This window comes from Pristiophorus japonicus, chromosome 7 (genome assembly GCF_044704955.1).
Source record: "Pristiophorus japonicus isolate sPriJap1 chromosome 7, sPriJap1.hap1, whole genome shotgun sequence".
Taxonomy (NCBI): Eukaryota; Metazoa; Chordata; class Chondrichthyes; family Pristiophoridae; genus Pristiophorus; species Pristiophorus japonicus.
The window spans coordinates 140,751,316-140,774,164 of record NC_091983.1 but is presented as its reverse complement, the minus strand read 5'-3'; the positions used below and the strand labels follow the sequence as shown (position 1 = coordinate 140,774,164).

General features: G+C 45.5%; 2 protein-coding genes across 2 annotated transcripts in view; one reads left to right on the top strand and one right to left on the bottom strand.

Moving 5' to 3' along the window:
• Nucleotides 1-22,849, top strand: part of kcnk3a (potassium channel, subfamily K, member 3a) — a 127,396-nt gene that overhangs the window by 4,885 nt on the left and 99,662 nt on the right. The window lies entirely within an intron of this gene.
• On the bottom strand, nt 5,557-7,460 carry LOC139266866 (uncharacterized). Its single transcript, XM_070884476.1, has 3 exons — nt 7,056-7,460; nt 6,660-6,816; nt 5,557-6,377 (listed from the first exon to the last, which is right to left on the bottom strand). Exons 1-3 carry the CDS (start codon nt 7,113-7,115, stop codon nt 5,845-5,847), a joined length of 750 nt encoding a protein of 249 aa, XP_070740577.1. The 5' UTR covers nt 7,116-7,460; the 3' UTR covers nt 5,557-5,844.

Sequence of the window (22,849 nt, the reverse complement as noted above, 5' to 3'; positions counted from 1 at the left end):
CCCTCTTGAATATATCCAATGAACTGGCATCAACAACTCTCTGCGGCAGGGAATTCCACAGGTCAACAACTCTCTGAGTGAAGAAGTTTCTCCTCATCTCAGTCCTAAATGGCCTTCCCCTTATCCGAAGACTATGTCCCCTGGTTCTGGACTTCCCCAACATCAAGAACATTCTTCCCACATCTAACCTGTCCAGTCCTGTCAGAATCTTATGTGTTTCTTTGAGATCTGCTCTCATCCTTCTAAACGCCAGTGAATAAAGGCCCAGTTGATCCAATCTCTCCTCATATGACAGCCCAACCATCCCTGGAATCAGTCTGGTGAACCTTCGCTGCACTTCCACAATAGCAAGAACGTCCTTCCTTAGACGAGGAAACCAAAACTGAACACAATATTCCAGGTGAGGCCTCACCAAGGCCCTGTACAACTGCAGTAAGACCTCCCTGCTCTAATACTCAAATCCCTTAGCTATGAAGGCCAACATACCATTTACCTTCTTTACCGCCTGCTGTACCTGCGTGCCCACTATCAGTGACTGGTGAACCATGACACCCAGGTCTCGTTGCACCTCCCTTTTTCTAGTCTGCCACCATTCAGATAATATTCTGCCTTCATGTTTTTGCCCCCAAAATGGATAACCTCACATTTATCCACATTATACTGCATCTGCCATGTATTTGCCCACTCAGCTAATCTGTCCAAGTCACCCTGCAGTCTCTTAGCGTCCTCCTCACAGCTCAAACCGCCACCCAGTTTAGTGTCATCCGCAAACTTGGGAGATATTACACTCTATTCCTTCATCCAAATTGTTAATGTATATTGTAAAGAGCTGGGCTATTCCTTCATCCAAATTGTTAATGTATATTGTAAAGAGCTGGGCTCCCAGCAGTGAGCCCTGTGGCACCCCACTAGTAACTGCCTGCCATTCTGAAAAGGACCCGTTGATCCCGACTCTCTGCTTCCTGTCTGCCAACCAGTTCTCTATCCATGTCAGTACATTACCCCCAATAACATGCGCTTTGATTTTGCACACCTTTGTCAAAAGCCTTTGGAAAGTCCAAATACACCACATCCACTGTTCCCCCCTTGTCCATTCTCTGCTAATTACATCCTCAAAAAATTCCAGAAGATTCGTCAAGCATGATTTCCCTTTCATAATCCATGCTGACTCGGTCTGATCCTGTCACTGCTTTCCAAATGAGCTGCTATTTCATCCTTAATGATTGATTCCAACATTTTCCCCACTACTGATGTCAGGCTAACCGGTCTATAATTACCCGCTTTCTCTCTCCCTCCTTTTTTAAAAAGTGGCATTACATTAGCTCCCCTCCAGTCCATAGGAACTGATCCAGAGTCGATAGATTGTTGGAAAATGATCACCAATGCATCCACTATTTCTAGGGCCACTTCCTTAAGTACTCTGGGATGCAGATTATCAGGACCCGGGGATTTATCGGCCTTTAATCCCATCAATTTCCCTAACACAATTTCCCGCCTAATAAGGATATCTTTCAGTTCCTCATTCTCACTAGACCCACTGTCCCCTAGTACATTCGGAAGGTTATTTGTATCTTTTGTGAAGACAGAACCGAAGTATTGGTTCAATTGGTCTGCCATTTCTTTGTTCCCCATTATAACTTCACCTGAATCCGACTGCAAGGGAACTGGTTGGCAGGCAGGAAGCAGAGAGTCGGGATAAATGTGTCCTTTTCAAAATGGCAGGCAATGACTAATAGAGTGCCACAGGGCTCAGTGCTGGGACCCCAGCTCTTTACAATGTACATTAACGATTTAGATGAAGGAATAAAGTGTAATATCTCCAAGTTTGCAGATGACACTAAACTGGGTGGCGGTGTGAGATGTGAGGAGGATGCTAAGAGGCTGCGGCTGCTGGGTGACTTGGACAGGTTAGGTGAGTGGGAAATATATGGCAGATGCAAAATAATGTGGATAAATGTGAGGTTATCCATTTTGGGGGCAAAAACACGAAGGCAGAATATTATCTGAATGGCGGCAGACTAGGAAAAGGGGAGGTGCAACGAGACCTGGGTGTCATGGTTCATCAGTTTCCGAAAAATGGACACACAGTTACAGCAGGCGTAAAAAAGGCAAATGGTATGTTGGCCTTCATAGCTAGGGGATTTGAATATAGAAGCAGGGAGGTCTTAATGCAGCTGTACAGGGCCTTAGTGAGGCCTCACCTGGAATATCGTGTTCAGTTTTGGTCTCCTAGTCTGAGGAAGGACGTTCTTGCTATTGAGGGAGTGAAGCGAAGGTTCACCAGACTGATTCCAGGGATGGCTGGGTGTCATATGAGGAGAGACTGGATCAACTGGGCCTTTATTCACTGGAGTTTAGAAGGATGAGAGGGGATCTCATAAAAACATATACGATTCTGACGGGACTGGAGAGGATAGATGCGGGAAGAATGTTCTCGATGTTGGGGAAGTCCAGAGCCAGGGGACATAGTCTTAGGATAAGGGGTAGGCCATTTAGGACTGAGATGAGGAGAAACTTATTCACTCAGAGAGTTGTTAGCCTGTGGAATTCCCTGCCACAGAGAGTTGTTGATGCCAGTTCACTGGATATATTGAAGAGGGAGTTAGATATGGCCCTTAGGGCTAAAGGGATCAAGGGGGATGGAGAGAAAGCAGGAAAGGGGTACTGAGGGAATGATCAGCCATGATCTTATTGAATGGCGGTGCAGGCTCGAAGGGTCGAATGGCCTACTCCTGCACCTATTTTCTATGTTTCTATGTTCTATGTAGTCCTGCACACAGTAATGCATCATACTTGAATCAAAAGAGTCTATTCAATCAATGTTGTCTGTGGCCATCTACATAGTACGCCAGCAGCCTGAAACCAATCTGTTTGTAATATTGATTTGAATTGACAATTAGTTCTTCAGAGGGAAGGTCGTTACCTACAATCTCAAACAGTTTGTGCTATTGTGAGTAAATGACTCTTTGTGACACCTGATGGTCCAGACCAACGTTCTTTTCCATTTACACAGCAGGGAGTTTAGCCAGACAAACATTTGGAAGCCTCATCAAAGTTCTCATGTCAAGCTAATAATACTGACAGCTTGGTGGGCTGAATCTGCATCTCAGCGACTTAAGGGAGAACAGTTCTCAGAGGGGCAGCCTTGCTCAGCTACAAAATGTCTCTAATCTTAGCAGTCAGTAAGGAAAGGCTATCTGTCTTTTAAAGTATGAACCAGCATAGCTCTGAAGGATTAAGCTAGATCATGAAATCTTCCATCGTAGCACCTATGTTTAGAGAGAAAGCAAGTTGAATTTTATTGTTGTTATAGCTGAGGAGTGTGTGGAATTCATGTTCTCACCACGAAAAATGTATGCTGTTCATTATGTTGTTTATGTTATTGATCTAGAGCTTGTGCTTTGTCTCCGTAGAATGCATAGGAACATAGTAACAGGAGTAGGCCATTCAGCCCCTCCTGCCTGCTCTGCCACTCAATTAGATTATGACTGATCTGTATCTTAACTCCATCTTGGGTTCTATGGGCCCGAAATTCATCAACATAGCGCCCACTAACGACCACTTACCACCCACTTACCATCCAAAAATAAAAGTTTCGTCAAAAAACAGGTACATACCGCCAACATACCGCCCAGCAGAGGATTCATCATTGACAAACCGCCGAGTGATAATGCACACCGTCCGCCATGTAGAACCGCCCGCATACCGCCCAAAAAGTACAAGTTTCGTGACATAACGTAGACATATCACCGGAGCTAAATACCGTCCTGGAGAAGGTGGTTTTACTCGATCTTAAATGGGCGGGAATGGGCAGTAGTGCTCGGTGCCGCCATTTTGAAATTGGGAACAGTCAGCAAAAGCAGCACTTCAGTGTTTCAGAGGTGAACAGTGACTTTACAGTGGGTAAGGTATTTTTATTGGTACTGAGTACATTATTAAGACAGAAGGCATTTGAGATCATTTTTTTCATTGAAAAATCATTTGAGTTTATCTCAGGATCTTTGAGGAGATTCTAGATGGGGCCTGTACTTTCTCAGTCTGTATTGCTGACTACTTGTCTAATGCAGGATCTAGATGGGAGAAGGTTTATTGAGCAAAATTATCAGAGTAATTGAGGAAGACGTGGACTGATGAGGAGGAGGAGGCCTTACCCTAAAGGATTTTCAGGGAGAAGTGCTCATACTTGGACCTGACCGATTGACAGTGCGTTTTAAGGCTGCGCTTCCAAAAAGAGGTGATTAATGAGATTTGCCAGCTCATTAAGGCAGACCTGAAGCCCAGTACCACCAACATTACTGCACTCTCTGTTGAGATGAAGGTGACTGCGGCACTTTCCTTTTATGCATGTGGCTCTTTTCAGGCATCAGCTGGGGACATATGCTGCATTTCTCATCGCTGCATTCGACAGGTAACCGAAGCACTGTATGCACGCCAGATGGAATTTATAAACTTTCCAATGACCAGGGAGGCACAGAGTGAGAGTACTTTGGGATTTGAACACATTGCTGGCTTTCCCAAGGTACAGGGTGCTGTTGACTGTACCCATATTGCCCTGCGAGCACCATTACAGGAGATGGAGGTATACCGAAACCGAAAGGGATTCCGCTCCCTCAACGTGCAGCTCATCTGCGACCATACACAGCGCATAATGGCAGTGAATGCCTACTTTTCAGGAGGATCCATGATGCACACATCTTGCCGAGAGCACTGTGCCTGACCTGTTGAAGTCTCAGCCACAAGGTAAATGTTGGATGCAGGGAGACAAAGGGTACGGCCTCGCCACCTGACTCTTGACCCCCCCTGTGGAACCCTCAGACAGGAGCCGAGCAACGATATAATAAGAGCCATGTAACCACACGTAATATTATCGAAAAGACAATTGGAGTGCTGAAGCAGCGCTTTTGATTTTTGGACCACTCGGGAGGCAGGCTGCAATACCACCCTGAGCAGGTTGCTCAGTTCACACTGGTGTGCTGCATGTTGTATAATTTAGCAATCATGTGGGGACAGGAATTGCCACAGGGGACTGCGGGACCACCTGAGGAGAGAGTGCAGGAGACGGAGGAGGAAGGAGAGGAAAATGAGGGGGGGAGGATGAGGAGGAGCTTCCAGACGAACCCATGGCACCACCCGCCCCAACACCACAGCGGAGGGCTTGCGGAGCGTATGCCACTGCCAAATTGTTACGTCAGCAGCTCATAAATGAAAGCTTTGCTTGAATGTGGAGAGCTGCGTTTTAAGACCCTGATAACTGTTACCCCAAAAGTTTGACACTGTACAAGAGTGCATAAATTTAATTGAAACGTTTATGTAAAAATTTAAAAAATATACAATTGTAAAACTTTGTAAAACTTATAACTTTGAACAACTTTAACAACTTTAACAACTTTAACAACTTTAAAACTTTAACAACTTGAAATAAACTATTAAAAATCAAACTTTAACTATTTTAAATTAGCAATGAACACTTGACTACAACAAAACACCCTCGACCTTGACCGCTTATTCCCCCATCTTTCCGACTCACCGCCCGCCCCCCTTTCTTACTCCCACCCTTCCATTTCCCACTGCCCCTGAACCCGGACCTCCCTGTGGTGGTACCAAGCCGGTGTGCAGCAGTGCACCCCGAGTGCTGTTGCTGTCACTGGGGGTCAGAAATTGCAGGCGCAATGAATGGGGCCACAGGAGAAGCTCATGATCGGGAAGGCACGGTTTTTCAGGGCTGGAAGCTGGTGGCAGCTCCCCACCCTCAGGTGCTGTCGACCCGACTATTATGGCACGGGGGGATTCCAGGCTATGTCCCGATCCCGGCGATTGCCGCATAGCATCAACGGAGTCGGCGGTTTACTCCATCGCGGTGATCAGACGCGACATTTCCTCCGACTGTCGTTCTGATTGTGCCGAAATGTTTCTGGCTATCGTAGCCATGGCCTTGAGCAGCTCTCGACCTTTGTCGACGCTGGCCTGTGACAGATGCACCATGTCCTGGTATGCACCTATCTGTCTTGCAGCAATGGACCTTTTCTGCACCAACCTCCATCGCTGCGGCAAAGGCACTGCAACGCTGGGGGCCCCTTGCTGCACACCGCTTGGTCCCACAGAATACGAGGAGGCATGGGGGAATCCCCTGAATATAGAATCGGTGGTGGAGGATGTTCCAGCTGTCCCACATGGAACTGTTATATCCTTCTCCGTCTCCACCCCCACTTCCACCTCCACTGGCTCCAGGATCAGCGGCTCTTCCTCTTCCTCTTCCTCTTTCTCTTCATCATCTCTGGCTGGGGTGAAGTCAGGAGAGGGCTGGGTGACCGCAGAGGTGGAGGCAGTGGATCTGTCGTCTGGTCTCTCTGCGGAGGTCTGGTTTGAATCCTCCGAATCTGGAAGTACAGAACAACATTTAAAAGTGCTTGGCTCCAGGGGAGGGGTCAGAGTTACATGAGTACAGGAGTACAGTGATGTAGCGCAGTCTTACTTAAATGTCCACCACTGCTGCATTACTGCATTGCATATCGCAGACAGACAATGTATACATGTACATATGCATTGCGCTACATGAGCCCAACATTACATTATATTACATGAGGCCAACATTACAGTTACAGTTACATTACATGACATTACAGGACCACAACACAGACCGGGGATTGTATTGAACTGACCATCCTGTATGGGTGGGTCAGCTCCAATGCCTGTGGTGGCATAGTTGCTATCCCTGACCAGCGACAGGGCACGGATCTCATTCTCCGTCAATGGTTCTTGCGTTGGGGATCCTCCCCCTGTACGCCGCTGATCCGCTGCTATTGCAGATGTCTTCTTCTGCAGAAAGTGAAGTCAATGAAAGTAAAAATCTTCAATCCATTTAACATCACAGACACAGGTTCACACACACACAATACACACACAATCAGAACACTGGGTTGATCCTCTTGTCATTGCCTGAAAGCACAAATACTTTGCCATAACCTTGGGATAAATAACATCATCCATGTGACACTGAACCTACATTTACATGGTACATGGCACATGGGGGATGCATAAATAAAATCACTACTTACTCTTGCTACCCTCACCAGGTCGTTCCATTCCTTACAACACCTTTCTCCAGTGTGTACCATTGTACTTGTGGAAGAGGCAGCCTCCCCGATCTAGTCCTATATCCTGTTGTACAGCTTTGGGGGGTGCTTTTCACAACCACCCTTCGCTAAGTTGGAGTATCTCTCCCTGATGTTCTCCAGCAGACCAGGTAGCTCCGTTTTGTTGAAGGCGAGCACCCTCACTCTCCCGTCCTTTTCGATGTTCCTGCGCTTCAACTTTTTCAGCATTTCCATTATATTTATATTTATTATATGATGTTTGATTTATAAAATATGTATTATTGTTCATATTGTATTTGACTCTGGAATCTCTGATGAAAACAACTGATGCTCGAATACCTTGCTGCACCTTCTCACTCTCTCTTCCTCGACTTCAACTCTCTGCGCATGCGTAGGTGACCCCTGACCCCCGAAATCGCGGGGAAAAAGCATCTGTGAAAAAAAAGCGGAAAAACATTTTGTGCATGTGCAGTGCAGTGCCGCACCGTCCATCGACAAGAAAGTCGATCTTGATCGACTATAATACTGCATACTGCCTGCTGCACACTGTTTGCATGTCGCCCAAAAATTTCACCAAACTATCGCTCTTTGATCTTGGCAGTATTCTGCCGTTTTTAAATGACGCACTGCCGGAATACTGCTGAGAAATGGACGGACCTTATGTCCTGATGAATTTCGGGCCCTATATCCCTTAATAATGTTACCATTACAAAAATCTATCAACCTCAGTTTTGAACCTTTCAATTGACCTAGCCTCAACAGCTTTTGGGGAGAGAGTTCCAGATTTCCACTACCCTTTGCATGAAGAAGTGCTTTCCAACATCACCCCTGAACCGCCTAGCTCTAAATTTAAGGTTATGCACCCTTGTTCAGGACTCCCCACCAGAGGCAATCATTTCTCTCTATTTACTCTATCATATCCTATGATCATCTTAAACATCTCAATTAAATCACCTCTTATTCTTCTATACACAAAACAATACAAGCCTAGTCCTGCAACCTGTCTTCATAATTTAACCATCTAAGCCCCAGTATCATTCCGGCAAACCTGCGCTGCACCCTGTCCAAGGGCAATATATCCTTCCTGAGGTGCAATGCCCAGAACTGAATGCAGTACTCCAGGTACGGTATAACCAGAGTTCTATACAACTGTAGCATAACTTCTACCCCTTTGTATTCCAGACTCCTACAAAAAAAGGCTTACATCCCATTAGCTTTTTAAATTAGTTTTTCTATGTATCCACTAGTTTTTTGTGATTTCTGTACATGAACCCCTAAATCTCTCTGCTTCTCCACAGTTCCTAGCTTCTCACAATTTAGAAAATACTTTGATGTATCCGAGGTCCAAATTGAACTCCACCTGCCACAGTTTTGCCCGCTCACTTAATCAATCAATGTCCCTTTGCAACTTTCTGCTCCCATCTACACTACTTACTGTGCCACCTAATTTGATGTAGTCAGCAAATTTTGATATATAAGGCTCTCTATTCTTTGATCTAACGGAACATAGTGAAAAGCTGAGGCATCAGTACAGATCTCTGGGGGACACCACTAGTCATATTCTGCCAATTGGAGTATATACTTGTTATCCCTACTTTCTATCTCCTACCTTCTAAACAATTCCCTACCAATGACTATTCAGTCCACCTCCTATAAAGAGAGGAGTAGTAGTACGTGTTGTACTTCAGTAGCTGGTATATGGAGTAAAGGTTTTGTTGTGACCCTTGAGTCTAGTTTGATATTGGGCAGAAAAAACTGCATGCTGGATAATATGGGATTTGCTTAAGGGAGTGACCAGGCTGCTGACGATTAGGAAATATCTAGAGTAAACACTCTTAAACTATAACTGTAACAAATAGCACTGCAGTGTTGGCGCTTCAAATCACTGCAGGCTTTTAAAATTTATAGCAAGACACAAATTCTGCCCTCCTAAAGCCCACATGCCGAATACCGAATACAAGGCAGCACGTGCCTGGTGCTTGCCAACCTGATGAAGAAAACTGAACTCAGATATACAGCCACGTTCAGCGCATGCACATTAAGCATCAGAAATTCAGGTACTGGGCATGCTGCTGACTTACCTTAGAGTACTTGGATCTGTTCAAAATCAGCCCTGATGATTTTTGTGCTGTTGGGCCCCAGGTGGAGGCAGAGACTTTTTTTTTTGCAGTGCAGCAGCATATATGTCATCCTAGAAACTTGGCAAAAGTGACCAATAGCTTCAAAAATATGACACTGCCCCCAAAAATCTGACAACTCACAAACAAGTAATTACAGTGAAAGTGCAGAGGGATACAGGGATGTAACTTAAGCCATAGGTAAACCCAAATTCCTTCATTCATATTGGAGGGGGAAAATAGCACACAAAAGTTTGATAGAAGTGCTAAATGCACAGGATCTATTTTCTTTATTTGTTGTATTTTACTTGGTATATTTGCCAGTACTTTGAACATTGGCATTTTTAAAATCTAAATTAATTAATTCATTCATTCATAGGCAGTGCCTCGAAATCAAGGAAGACTTGTTTCCACTCTTAAAATGAGTCCTTAGGTGGCTGAATAGTCCAGTACGAGAGCCACAGTCCCTGTCACAGGTGGGACAGATAGTCGTTGAGGGTAAGGGAGGGTGGGACAGATTTGCCGCATGCTCTTTCTGCTGCCTGCGCTTGATTTCTGCATGCTCTCAGCGATGAGACTTGAGGTGCTCAGCACCCTTCCGGATGCACTTCCTCCACTTAGGGCGGTCTTTGGCCAGGGACTCCCAGGCATCGGTGGGGCTGTTGTACTTTATCAGGGAGGCTTTGAGGGTGTCCTTGTAACGTTTCCTCTGCCCACCTTTGGCTCGTTTGTCGTGAAGGAGTTCTGAATGGAGCGCTTGCTTTGGGAGTCTCGTGTCTGGCATGCGGACAATGTGGCCTGCCCAACGGAGCTGATCAAGTGTGGTCAGTGCTTCAGTGCTTCAATGCTGGGGATGTTGGCCTGGTCGAGGATGCTAATGTTGGTGCGTCTGTCCTCCCAGGGGATTTGTAGGATCTTGCAGAGACATCATTGGTGGTATTTCTCCAGCAACTTGAGGTGTCTGCTGTACATGGTCCATGTCTCTGAGCCATACAGGGGGGCAGGTATTACTACAGCCCTGTAGACCATGAGCTTGGTGGCAGATTTGAGGGCCTGGTCTTCGAAAACTCTTTTCCTCTAAAATCTAAAATGGAAGGGTCATTTGCTCTATTTTCTTGAGAACTACTTTCTATTTGCCATTTGGAAATTGATAAATATTTTGAAACTTCTTTCTCCCAGTAGCAATAAGTAATCTATTATTGGGAGGAAAAGGCCATTTAAAAAAAATTGCCGAACAGCCAATAAATGCTTCACACCCTTAATCACTCTAGGCAGGATGCCGAAAGCAAATTTAGTATGGTGCAAACATGTTCCAAATATTGTTCCCTCACCCATCCCCTCTGCCTATGGTAATTGGTTATACACTTCAAGGAGGAGTCTGTGGGTCATGCTCATCTGGAAAATTTTGGATTTTAACATTAGAATGGTGTATTTTGGGCAATTTTGATCATTTTTATACTTCACAATTGATAAATATTTAATCTAAAAATGTAAGAAAAGTAAGTTACATTTGGGTTATTAACATGCCAACAAGATCATCACTTTGCCAAAAGCTACTTCAACAGTCCTTTTTTTCTTACAACTCCTGTTCCCACAGTTCAAGGGACACTTTACCCCTTACAACACATCACGCAATTCACATAAGCACTCTGTCCCCCTTCAACTCTCAGTCCATGTTGACGGTCTCCTCCTTCTCTCCCTTTAATTTAACGTGTCAACATTTTCCTCCCCGACTCAGTTCACGTTGGCACTTTTCTTATCTACCACCGACCCATGGTTGATGCTGGCACTTTCCTGTACTTTCACCTCTCTCAGCGCCACTCCCTGGTTCTTCCCCCTCTCCTTCCTCAGTGACACTCTGGCCATTCCTTCCTGAGCCCTGCTGCTGCTATAAGTTAAGGCAATTGAATGAATACAACTGCACACTGTGGGTGGAAATTTGCAACAGATCAGGAATTGCCGGCCACTTTATGGGCCCAATTTTCCCCAATCCCTTTTTTCGGCGCACTTACCTTAAATGCGCCGACTTTGCGTGCTGGAAACGGTGCCAAAAAAAAGGGGCCCCATCCTGCCCACTATGTCGACTCTCTGGTGTCCCAGCGTGGCGTAGCTAGTGAAGTGGAGGGGGTGGAGCAACAGGCCAGCGCAGAAAGCACTGCCGGCAGCTGCGTGCATGCGCAGTGAAGTCTGCGCGCATGCTCCTGTCCTCCCAGCTTGTCCTGCGGGTTGTGAGCAGGACCCGATACTCGCAGCCCCTATCCCAGGCCGAAGGGACACCCCGATCTTCGCCGCACCCTATCCCCAGCCAAGTAGCACTAGTCGGCCGGCCCGCTGAGTTCCCGGGCCGAGGTAGGACTTCAGTTTTATTTTTTTATGTATGGATGATTGTGCTTGAGAGTTTTGATTGGGGTGGGGGAGGAGGGGGAGAGTTTTGGGCAGAGGGGAATGGAGAAAGAGTGTTTTGATGGGGGGGGAACTTTAAAAAAAACTTGATTCTGGCATAAAGGTAGGACTTCTATTTTTTATTTGTTATTGATTGATTGCTTATTACTTTTTGTGGTTTGTTTAGTGCCTTGTAAGTCTTGGTGCAGGTCCTCAGCTTCCTTCTATTTTTTTTATTTGTTATTGAATGTTTATTTTTGTGCTTTGTTTAGTGCTTTGCAACTCTTGGTGCTTTAAATGTACTAACCTGCTCTGATTTCTTAACTGCCCGCAAGGTTTTTCAGAGCTGGCCACATACGCTGACCTAAGTCGATTTGGAGTAAGTTTTAGCTGGTCAAAGTAGCATAAATAGGGGAAAAAAAACTGGCGTAAGTGTCTGGGAACGCCCCCTTTTGAAAAAAAAACTGAACTTAAAAAAAATCGTACCTAACTGACTTACTTTGGAGCAAATTTTGGGGGGGAAATGGCATTTTTTAACTTACACCAGAAAAAACAATTTACTCCAAAAAAATTGATGCAAATCATGGCCAAAATTGGGCCCTATGTAGTGATCTTCGCCTGCAAATGCGGACATGTGGATTGGCCCTTAAAACGCTGACTGTCCACGTCAAACGCAAACAGTTGAAATCTCTGCAGCAGGCTAGGGGATGCATACAATTACTGTTGTTTTGCTTGATTACCTTTGGGGATCAGGGAATATTTATGCTGCATTTTCTCTCTGGTGACTCAATAGGTGGGGTAGATTCCATGATGAGATAGATTGTTCATATGTGGAAGGAGTGGGCTTTATGGGTCAAAGCACTTTATCTTGTTTCATACTTTAGTACGCTGCTATAACCCAAATGCTCTATTTGTGCAGTTCTGAGACCAGTTTTGTTTTGAAACAGTTTGCAATGTAATTGTTTGATGGAGAGTTAAACTTACCACCTATCCTTGTTTTGTACAATTCCATTCTCTCTACCTCATTATTAAAATAATTAATAAAATCGGACCCTATAATATTTTAAAGAGACAAATTGTTCACTAAACCACTTTTTAAAATTTGTTTACTAATTTGACACAGTTGTGCTAATATTTACCATTCAGTGTGATATTATGGCAGAGCTGACATACAGCTCTTCTGGCTCCTCTCTGTCTGAAAGATTAGAACATCTTTTTACGAAGTCAGTCCCTCTGTAAATGGCACATTGTGCATATGCATGTATATGGATGTCTCCGCAAGATCCTACAAATCCCCTGGGAAGATAGGCGCACCAACATCAGCATCCTCACTCAGGCTAACAACCCCAGCATTGAAGCACTGACCACACTCGATCAGCTTCGCTGGGCAGGCCACATAGTTCGCATGCCAGACACGAGACTGCCAAAGCAAGTGCTCTACTCGGAGCTCCTTTACGGAAAACGAGCCAAAGGTGGGCAGCGGAAATGCTACAAGGATACCCTCAAAGCCTCCCTGATAAAGTGCGACATCCCCACTGACACCTGGGAGTCCCTGGCCCAAGACCGACCTAAGTGGAGGAAGTGCATCCCGGAGGACGCTGAGCACCTCGGGTCTCAACGCTGAGAGCATGCAGAAATCAAGCGCAGGCAGCGGAAAGAGCGTGCGGCAAACCAGTCCCACCCACCCGTTCCCTCAACGACTAACTGTCCCACCTGTGACAGAGTCTGTGGCTCTCTTATTGGACTGTTCAGCCACCAAAGAACTCACTTCAGGGGTGGAAGCAAGCCTTCCTCGATTCCGAGGGACTGCCTATGATGATGTTGATGATGTATATTTAGATACATATTTCAAATGTGGTAAAACACTAGATGAGGGGAAAAATTAAAAAATGGTACTGAAACAGTGGACTAGATTACTGCTGGAACTGTGCCAACACTCCACCTCTGTTACCCCACCATGAATCCGCCCAATTTTCCTCAAGGGAGCCTAATTAAGTATTCAGAGTGGGATCCCAACACTATTGGGATCTTGCCTTGGTGGGAGGGGTGGGGGAAGGAAATACTGCTGCTGCAACATTTAAGTGGCTGCAGCAGCTTAACACCATTTTGTTAGTAAAACAACTGGAAACACTATAATATGTTGAAGGCTAGTTCTGGCCTGATAATTGAGGTGTTACTTTCAGAAATTAGGGAAAGAAGCCCTAATCTTTGGGACACAAGGAAGGAGGTCCACAAAGGCAATGGCCAGTTGATGGAATTGGCATTGGCAGTCAGTGCCACCTCCAGCAACCCTTCGATGGCAATTCAATGTGAAAAGTTTAATGGCCTCACAAAATACATCGAGGTGAGAGGCGACCATCATAACTTGAACCAAAACAAAGTTAAAAAAATATTTTTGACTTCTACCCCCTTGCCCTCACTGTAATCCACATCATGCGCTAATGTCCACAAGGAAGATTGAGACCTTCACACCCTCTTTCTTCCCCTGCAACTATTCTTCACTCACAGCCAAAAGATCTAAAAGAATCACTTTTGTATTTGCTCACCTTTATTAACCAGTGCTTACTCACAAATGGGTTGCATTCCGCATGATTGCAAATAAAGCTCCTTCAGACTTTACTTTCTCCTTAAAGGAGAAAAGTGCCACGGGGGGTACCACATGCTTTCACTCTTTTACCCCTTTTGAGAAGAATAGCTTGGAACTGTTGGACAGACACAAGCAGGAAGCATTGTAAGATGGAACAGTTGGAGAGGTGTTGCCAGATACAGGTTGGTTAGTAAAATTCTTGTAACATCTATTTTCAGTTCTTGCTACTCAAATCAATCTCCCATCACATTGCATCAACAATGCTTATGTTTATGACTTTTTCCAAAAATGCACTGGCATTTTACAGCTCTGCTACTCCTGCTAACCTCTACTCTTTTTTTTTGTCCTGCTAGAATAACCCCAGCAACAAGAAGCAGCTTGAAGAACCGGGGTTCTGAGCTTCAGCTCCACTCAACACCACTTTACCCATTCTGTCATTATATATCACCCTCACAAGCAGCAGCTCAAAGACACCCACACAGGAGCGCTTTGCTAGATTGAGGGGACAACACATGCAGATGCACAAAGTAAGAGGAGCTTTGGATGCCAGGTGAGGAGCTGTCTAAAGAGACAGCCGATGCCTACCCTTGATTAAGCAGCCTAAGGACACAGATCTCAGGGTCCACTAAAAAAAGGGAGGTTTACAGAGCATCAAACCCATGTGTAGGCAGTTTAGTCAGTGTCAGGAGCAGCAGATGGTGGGTCTGTTGGAGGAGTCAAGGGATATAGGGATAGTGCAGGAATGTGGAGTTGCGGTAGATCAGCCATGATCTTATTGAATGATGGAGCAGGCTTGAGTGGCCAAATGGCCTACTCCTGTTCCTATTTCTTATGTTCTTAAGTCCATTAGCTGCATCTGCAGCACTATGGTGGATGTATGCATAACGATGTTAGTCAACACTGAAGTGACTGATAGGTCCAGCATGATCTGTAGCAGAGGCTTCCCCAAAAAACAATCTAAGGTTAATCATAACTCCCAGCATGGTAGCTACCTGCTTTGAGCAGCAAGCAGATAAAGCTATATCTTAGGGCTACCAAGATCTGATTGGAATAATTTGGTCTGCTTTCCCATCATTCAGTGACCAAACAGCCCATTACTAGTGGCCTGGCAGATGTGCACATAAATGATGATGCTGTCTCTCAGGACAGTGACATTTGTGTACCTTTGTTGCATGTCTTGGGTCTGCCTCAGATATTCTTTCAGCTGCAGCAGTGCTACTCACTCCTATAAGCTGTTTGAGAGACTTATGATTAGAACTGTGCACGTCCTGCCTATACAAAAGTGTAACCTAGGGGTTGTAACAATAGAACCGCCGTATAATCTGAACTAGATATTATGGCTGTGAAATTGGGAGGTTTACCGTGGCTGTTCAGGCTGGTTTTGCTGAAAAAATGGCAGCCGCCTCGCTTCCACCCGCTTCCGGTTTAGAATTTTGCTTTTGGACTGTTTTTACATTTTATTGGAGTAGTGACTTGGTGCAATGCATTAAAAAAGTTGTTAAAGTGTGAATAGAGTGCAGAGAGTGTTGCTGGAGATTTGCAAGGCGTTGGATGTTAAAGGAAGGTCTCCGAGAACACCACTTGCTCACAGTCCCGGGAGCTCTAGTTGCAGTCCCCCTTGGGCTGCAGCATCACATGGCGATGAAGCAGAGGCAGCAAAGGGGACAAGCTGCTCACAGAGGGAGGAGGAAACAGAAGAGGAGAAAGTGGAAGGAAGGATGCAACCCAGACAACCCCTTTCTGGCAGTTATTTCCGGGATGAAATAATCTGCATGTGGTACCAGTGACCACAACCCAATTCCCCATTTCAACATTAGTCCCACATGTTACCTTCCCTGAGTTACTGTCCACCACAGAGTCCTCTTGGCCACAATGCTGAAATAAAAGCCACCACAAAGCAAACTTTCCAATCCAACTTTATCCATATATGTACCCAATATTACATCAAAAAAAATCAACTAATCACCATTGTGTATTCCCTTAGTGACTCCTGGTACCATTCTAGTAAATTACGTTGCTCTCACTGGCTTGTTATTTGGGTAAATATGAACCATATTATATTATGGCGGCCCCTGGAGCAGCGTGGCGGAAGACCACTGCAAGGTACAGTGTGAGTTGGTGCAAGAGGGCGACGGCAGCGAAGAGGGCAACTGGATTGGACGTCATCAGGGTCTAGGTCGGTGATTGGAGCGTGGTGCAGGTACAGCAGGAGCGGCGGGGTTGGGGCGCAGGACGGGCAAGTGATCGTGGAGCGACGCAATCAGGGCCCAGGAGAGGCATGAGTTTGGGGCCAGAGGAACTCTCTTCCAGTATTGAACCCCTGAACAAAGCTAGAGTGCTGTTTTCGAGACCCTGGGTGCCCTATCTTTGGCCTATTGAGCCATTTGTTAGCCGTTAGCGCTGAAGCACTTTTATAATTTTTATGTGCAGAAGGCAGTTCAACTTTAAGAGCTGCAGACTGACTTGAAAAGGAGCAGGCTAGCTTTTAAGTAAAGCCAGCCTCGCTCCAGCGACGCAAGCTTGGGGCCCCTGCTGAGCGCAAAGCCTGTCAGCAGAGTCTTAGTCAGTTCGCTGTGCGCTCCTATCATGTAAGTTACCAGGCAGCAATAAAATTGGCAGGCTGTCTGAATGGACATATCTCACATCACGGTGCCCATGCCCGTTTTCATGCCTTGTCCAATTTCACCCCGTTTCTTTCTCATGCATCTCCATGCACACGTTCCTAATACTTATGAAGACAGACTGAGAAACACTTCAGTGAGACCAGGCCAAATATGAATAGTTAAGTCACGATTATTTAGATGAAGCCCAATGAGCCATTACTCACAATCCTAGAGCCTCCATTTTTGGGTGCCTACTACCATTTGGTGCTTGAAAACCTGTATAAATTAATTTCTAGGGCCATGTGCCTTGAAGAATACTTACCACAAATGTTGGATGTGCAGATTGATATGCAGCATAGTGGAGAACATTTCGGAGAAAGAGATACAGAATGTATCGGCATGATATTAATGAAAAATTAGAAAGCTAAAAAGAAAAAAGTGGTAATCTTATGCATAAGTTGCATAATGTGGTCAACATGGACCAATGTTGGGATCTGATTGGTCCATGCTGAAAACATGATACCCTAAACCAATCAGCAATGTCAATCCAGCCACACAGATTCAATGGAGTAAATTTTACAAGTTAGTGTTCCCAAGGGAAGATGGGTACTGAGGTCTGATTCACAGCCCTCACAATTTTCCAGTGATTAAAATTAACAGCCAGAAAGTTGGAAGGGCCTCAAAATTCATGCACCAATCTCGTCAATTGTCTGGCCTGTCTTCCTGTTGAATGAGGCTGCATAAATAGACTCTTATTTTGAAGACTATCATTAATTTATCTGTTTTAGAATCACATGCTGACCGCAGTGTAGAAATTACCCGGGCAGGAATTTCCTCCCATTTACTGCCTCCAGCTCAAAGAAATTCTGCTGCAGTTTTCTTCCTATCCTTGTGTACCCAACCTGCAGTGCCCACCATCATACCCACTCACTCCGTGCTAATTGCATTATATTGAATTTGGAAAGATTTCCCTCTCCTCATGCCTCTGGCCCACTCTTAAAACGAACACCTGTATATAAGAGGCATTGCTGGTGGCTAGTTAATAGTAGCCAAGTAGAAGTAATGTTAAAGGCCATAAGATTCAAACATTGCTTTGCTTTTTGCACCTTTACTGATCTAATATTTCCAGCATTGCTCATGGAGTTCTATCCTTTCATTTTCTGCCTCTGCAGCCATTCTCTTCAGGACCTTTTCATTGACCATTGCATTTCATCTCTGTTATGAAGACAAAGGAGAAGGTAACCGAGGGCAGTGGGCCCAGCAGGCAGCTGAGGCCTTGCCTTAGGAAGGGCATGAGCAAGCACAACCATTGCCAAATGCCACACAGATGTGAGCAGAGTTCATAAGGGACACCTTAAGCTAAATAATTGCTCTGCCTACTGCTACACCAGTCCTGCCCTTTTGAACAGGCATTCAATCATTCGTATACTAACATTCCAGTCAGCTGCCCCACTACCAAGGTGAATCATAGAAACATAGAAATCTACAGCGCAGAAGGAGGCCATTTTGGCCCATCGTGTCCGCACCGGCCGACAAAGAGCCGCACGGCCCTCAGTCAGCAGCCCTGAAGGTTACATATAAACCTATGAACAATGGTGGAAAGGTAAAGAGAACCCAGCCCAACCAGTTCGCCCCACACAACTGTGACACCCCTTGCACCACATGTGCCCTTAAAGAAAAAGGGTGGGAATAACAATTCTAGAGCCCCCGGGAGACCCATTGTGTCAGGTCTCCATCTCCATCCCCACAATACGGCTGAAGATTTCCAAGGGTTTCTAAAATGGGCAGGACTGGTTCTGCACAAGCAGGATGCCAGTGCGATGAGAAGGAGTATTTCCAGCCCTCCAGCATCACTTCTGTCTCGTCAACTTTAGGGCCTCTGTATATTTTATATGTACTAGTTAAATTTAAAATGCAGGCATCTGCTTTAAAATCCCTACCAGCCATGTCCCTCCTCTCCACTGTCGAGTTCCAGACTGTGTCATGCCTTCTCCTGGTCTCTCCTGTGGCAAATGTGTCTACAACAACTGGTGAATGTTGTTTCCACAATCTGTATAAGTGGGACAAAACTCCTAATCTCCACTCCGCTGCGGAGGTATGACAGAGTTGGTGCCGGGGACATCTACTGAACCCGCCAGAGTATACGGGGTCAGAGGGAGGTCATCTAATTTGCATGTAAATGGCAGGCACCTGTGCCACTATGGGCACATCTCATGCACTTGCCAAAGGAGAGGGGTTAGAAACAGTGGAGTTAACAAGTCACTTTTTCCACAGCTTGCATGGCCGATGAAGACATATTTTATCAGTCCAATAGGCCCCCTTTATAAGGGGCCAATATTGGAAATTGCAAAGTATTTTGATTCAGGCTCCAGGCCAGGACCTATGCTTGGATCCCTAGATAAGTCTCACGTTTGCTGATCAATGGACCTGTTGGCTAGTTTCTTCCCAGAGGATAGGTCATTGGGCATTTGAGAAGATGCAGTCAAAGAAATTCCAGGTGTGTGAATTCAATCCCTTGGCTCTACCCTCTCTGCTGTTATAGGTCATATTTGGGAAAATAGGCCCCATCAGAAACTCTCAGCTTGGCTCGAGACGTGTCATATTAAGATCCTTCCTGCCTGGTTTCCCTGAGGCTGCATTGACCTACCAGCTCCTCTGACCCTGTGAAAATTTGGGGCCAGTGTGCCTTGGGGAAATGTGTACATGCAGGATGTTGGAAAGACTCACCCATTTACTGAGCATATCCTGGGCGTCCTGCTGCAGTAGATAAAAAGAAAAGCAAGAAAGACTTGCATTTATATAGTGCCTTTCATGACCATATGTCCCAAAGAACTTTGTAGCCATGAAGTACTTTTGAAGTGTAGTCACTGTTGTAATGTAGGAAACACGGCAACCAATTTGCACACAACAAGATCCCACAAACCACAATGTGATAATGACCAGGTAATGTGTTATTTTAGTGATGTAGATTGAGGGATAAATATTGGCCAGGACACCGGAGGATAAGTCCACTGCTCTTCTTCAAAATAGTGCCATGGGATCTTTTATGTCCATCTTAGAGAGCAGGTGTGGCCTTGGTTTAACATCTCATCTGAAAGATGGCACCTCCGACAGTGCAGCACTCCCTCTGACACTGATGCAGCAAAGAAGAAAGGTTTTCTTTTTAGCAGGACGACACCCTGTTGTGAACGTTGAGGTGCAAGCTGCCTGGGTGAAGTTGCTGCAATGAATGCAGTCTCCGAGGTCTGTATTATAACATGTTAATTCACTAAGAGGAATGAGGAAAAAGTTTTCTTCTGTCAAGTGGAATGCCAAAGTAAATGTATCCATTTTGCACATATTGTTGAGGCATAGTACTTATAACACACATCAAAACTGAGCTGCAGCACCCTTGGGGAAGTAGCATGCAAAACATGGAGAAAACCTTTACCCCTTTATACCCACTCTTTAATTGCACAAAAATTGAATAGCACACTTTTTGTGGGATACACAAATAATTTGCACGGTGACACAGAAATGTTGAAAGGTATCCTCAGAACTAATCATCATCATAGACAGTCTCTCGGAATCGAGGAAGTCTTGCTTCCACTCTTAAAATGAGTTCTTAGGTGGCTGAACAGAACTAATACTGCCACTAGAAACTGCATGAATGCTATATGGAATGCAATCACACCAGCAATATGTGTGCACGATTGCCACCTACTATGCCTTGGGCTCTTAGGAACCCTGGGAAAAGCTCTGTGCTCTGTCCAGCTGCTGCCTCTTTCCTCAATGAAAGTGGTGATCTTCATAACTATAGGAACAACCGTCCCTGTGGCAGAAGTTGTCTGCAGGTTAGCATTCGGCAGAAAGCATATATCCCTTGTGAAGTGAAGGTGCAGAACAGAGCATTTTATATGCAGCTACATCTGGCGTCCCAGCAGATAACCCACTCACCCAGAGAGTGGTGAACCTGTGGAATTCTCTACCACAGAAAGTGGTTGAGGCCAATTCACTAAATATATTCAAAAGGGAGTTAGATGAAGTCCTTACTACTCGGGGGATCAAGGGGTATGGCGAGAAAGCAGGAAGGGGGTACTGAAGTTGCATGTTCAGCCATGAACTCATTGAATGGCGGTGCAGGCTAGAAGGGCTGAATGGCCTACTCCTGCACCTATTTTCTATGTTTCTATGTTTCTAAATGCTTGGAACCTTGTCGAGGTACTTATGTTCCTCATAGAAGCTTGTGTGTGGTCTCCTCTGACAAGCCCAGATGGAAGTGTCTGGGTCTGTAAATGCAGTTCCTGGGATAAAGGTAGGTGCAGACATAATGCCACAGATATCTTTAGACCTGTTTTTGGTGTCTCAGCTATTGGAACCCCCCAAAACGCTGTGTTTGCTGCAATGTGAATTATAGCAGTAAGAAAGAAAACTGGGGAACAGTTTTCCAAACAAAAATCTTACGATGCAAAAAATGATACCCATCACAGGAACAGAAACTAATGAAAGAAGAAAAGTGCCTTCAGGGGGCGCTAACGGGGCCCAATGCTGTTTTTGCCTGGGGAAGGGGGGCGCTACCGCCTCCGGGGAAATTGCCCCAGAGGTTTGTGGGCGCTGTCCCATCAGTGCCATGCGCCGTGATTAGCACCCCAGGCCGGTGCGCAACTAACCCCTTTCTGCCCCGCAGGGGAAATTGCCCCCCAGGCCGTGAGGCTGGTGTGGGCAAACCCACTGCCAGGGTACCCCTTAAATGGGAGGCTACCGTCTTTATTTCTCAGCCGACTCTTGGGTTGGCCCAACAATGGCAGCCCTCGCGTCGACCAGGCTGCTATCGTGCAGCCCGGGAATCCGTTTTGGGTGCTGGGCTGCTGGCCCGGTCGATTGCATCCCTGGTGGCCCAGTGGCGGCCACCAAAGGGCCTACAGAATGCGCAGTGGCCTCCCCTTTAATAGAAGGGGAGGGGTATTGTAGTGTGTTAGTGCGACGTGGAGCATCCATGTCGCGTGGCCTGCACTGCATGCCACTGGACTCAGCATTGTGCTACCGCCCCGGGAGCGCCCCTCAAAGGAAGCGGAGCGCTGGAGACAGAGCTCTGCTTCCTTTGAGGGGCGTACCGCCCAATTCCGTGTCGGGGGCGGGAATTACGGGCCGGACGCAGGAAGTTCCGGCACCAGAAAGTTACCGCCCTCAATCGCGGCGAAGAGCAATTTCTGACGCTTAATGTTTTCCTTTAAACATAGGAGGACCATCAATAACATTTGCAAGGGCCCTAACGCATGTTGCAGGTGGCCAACAGCAGGGTTGCCAACCCTCCAGGATTATCCTGGAGTCTCCAGGAATTAAAGAATAATCTTCTGGTCACTGCTGCAAGCAACCTGGGAGAAAAAGTACTCGGGCATTAAAAAGGTGTGATTTAAAAAAAATCTCTTTGCACACTTTTGTTAATTATAGAAATATTGAAGATGGGGAAAAAATATTTGGTTTGACTAGGCAAGGCTGTTGGAGGGAGGAGATCATGTGATGATCCCACCAGGAATATGTATAACTAGAGACCCCTGAAAAATTGCCTGACCTGTATATGGGGTCAGATGTCGGTCATGCATCTTTGGGCAGGGTTTTTGCCCTAATTTTCCATCCAGAAAACAGATGCAATGAAAACCAGTTTTTACTCTAAAGACTCATCAGCTATTTTTGATGTGAATTGTGTTTCATTCTCAGCTGATAGGTTTTTCTTTAGTTAAGATGTTAAAGAGTTAAGCAACCAACTAAGTTTGGTATTTATGATCTTATTCTTTGTTTTTGTATCTATGGAATAAGTCTCCAGGCTAAACAACCAGCTTTCATCCCACTTGAGCCTTTCACATTGCTTCCTTTATAACCTGTTAAGCTTCAAGGGTCCACTGCAATGTCTAAAGGCTTAGGTTTCAACACTTCTAGCTTTGATTTGCAGGCATCAGATGACAGAGTATCATACTGGGATGAAAAAGTCATCATATACACATATGCAATTATTTTTATTTAGTAATAAATTTATGTAAGAAGATTGTAAATCTCTAACATGTAAAATATCCTGAGGGAGATGTGAGA

Coding starts and splice junctions, on each gene's coding strand:
- LOC139266866 (XM_070884476.1), bottom strand. CDS start 7,115: ATGGTACACACTGGAGAAAGGTGTTGTAAGGAATGGAACGACCTGGTG. Junction 6,817..7,055: donor ACCTGGTGAGGGTAGCAAGA/GTAAGTAGTGAT, acceptor CACTTTCTGCAG/AAGAAGACATCTGCAATAGC. Junction 6,378..6,659: donor TGACCCACCCATACAGGATG/GTCAGTTCAATA, acceptor CTGTACTTCCAG/ATTCGGAGGATTCAAACCAG.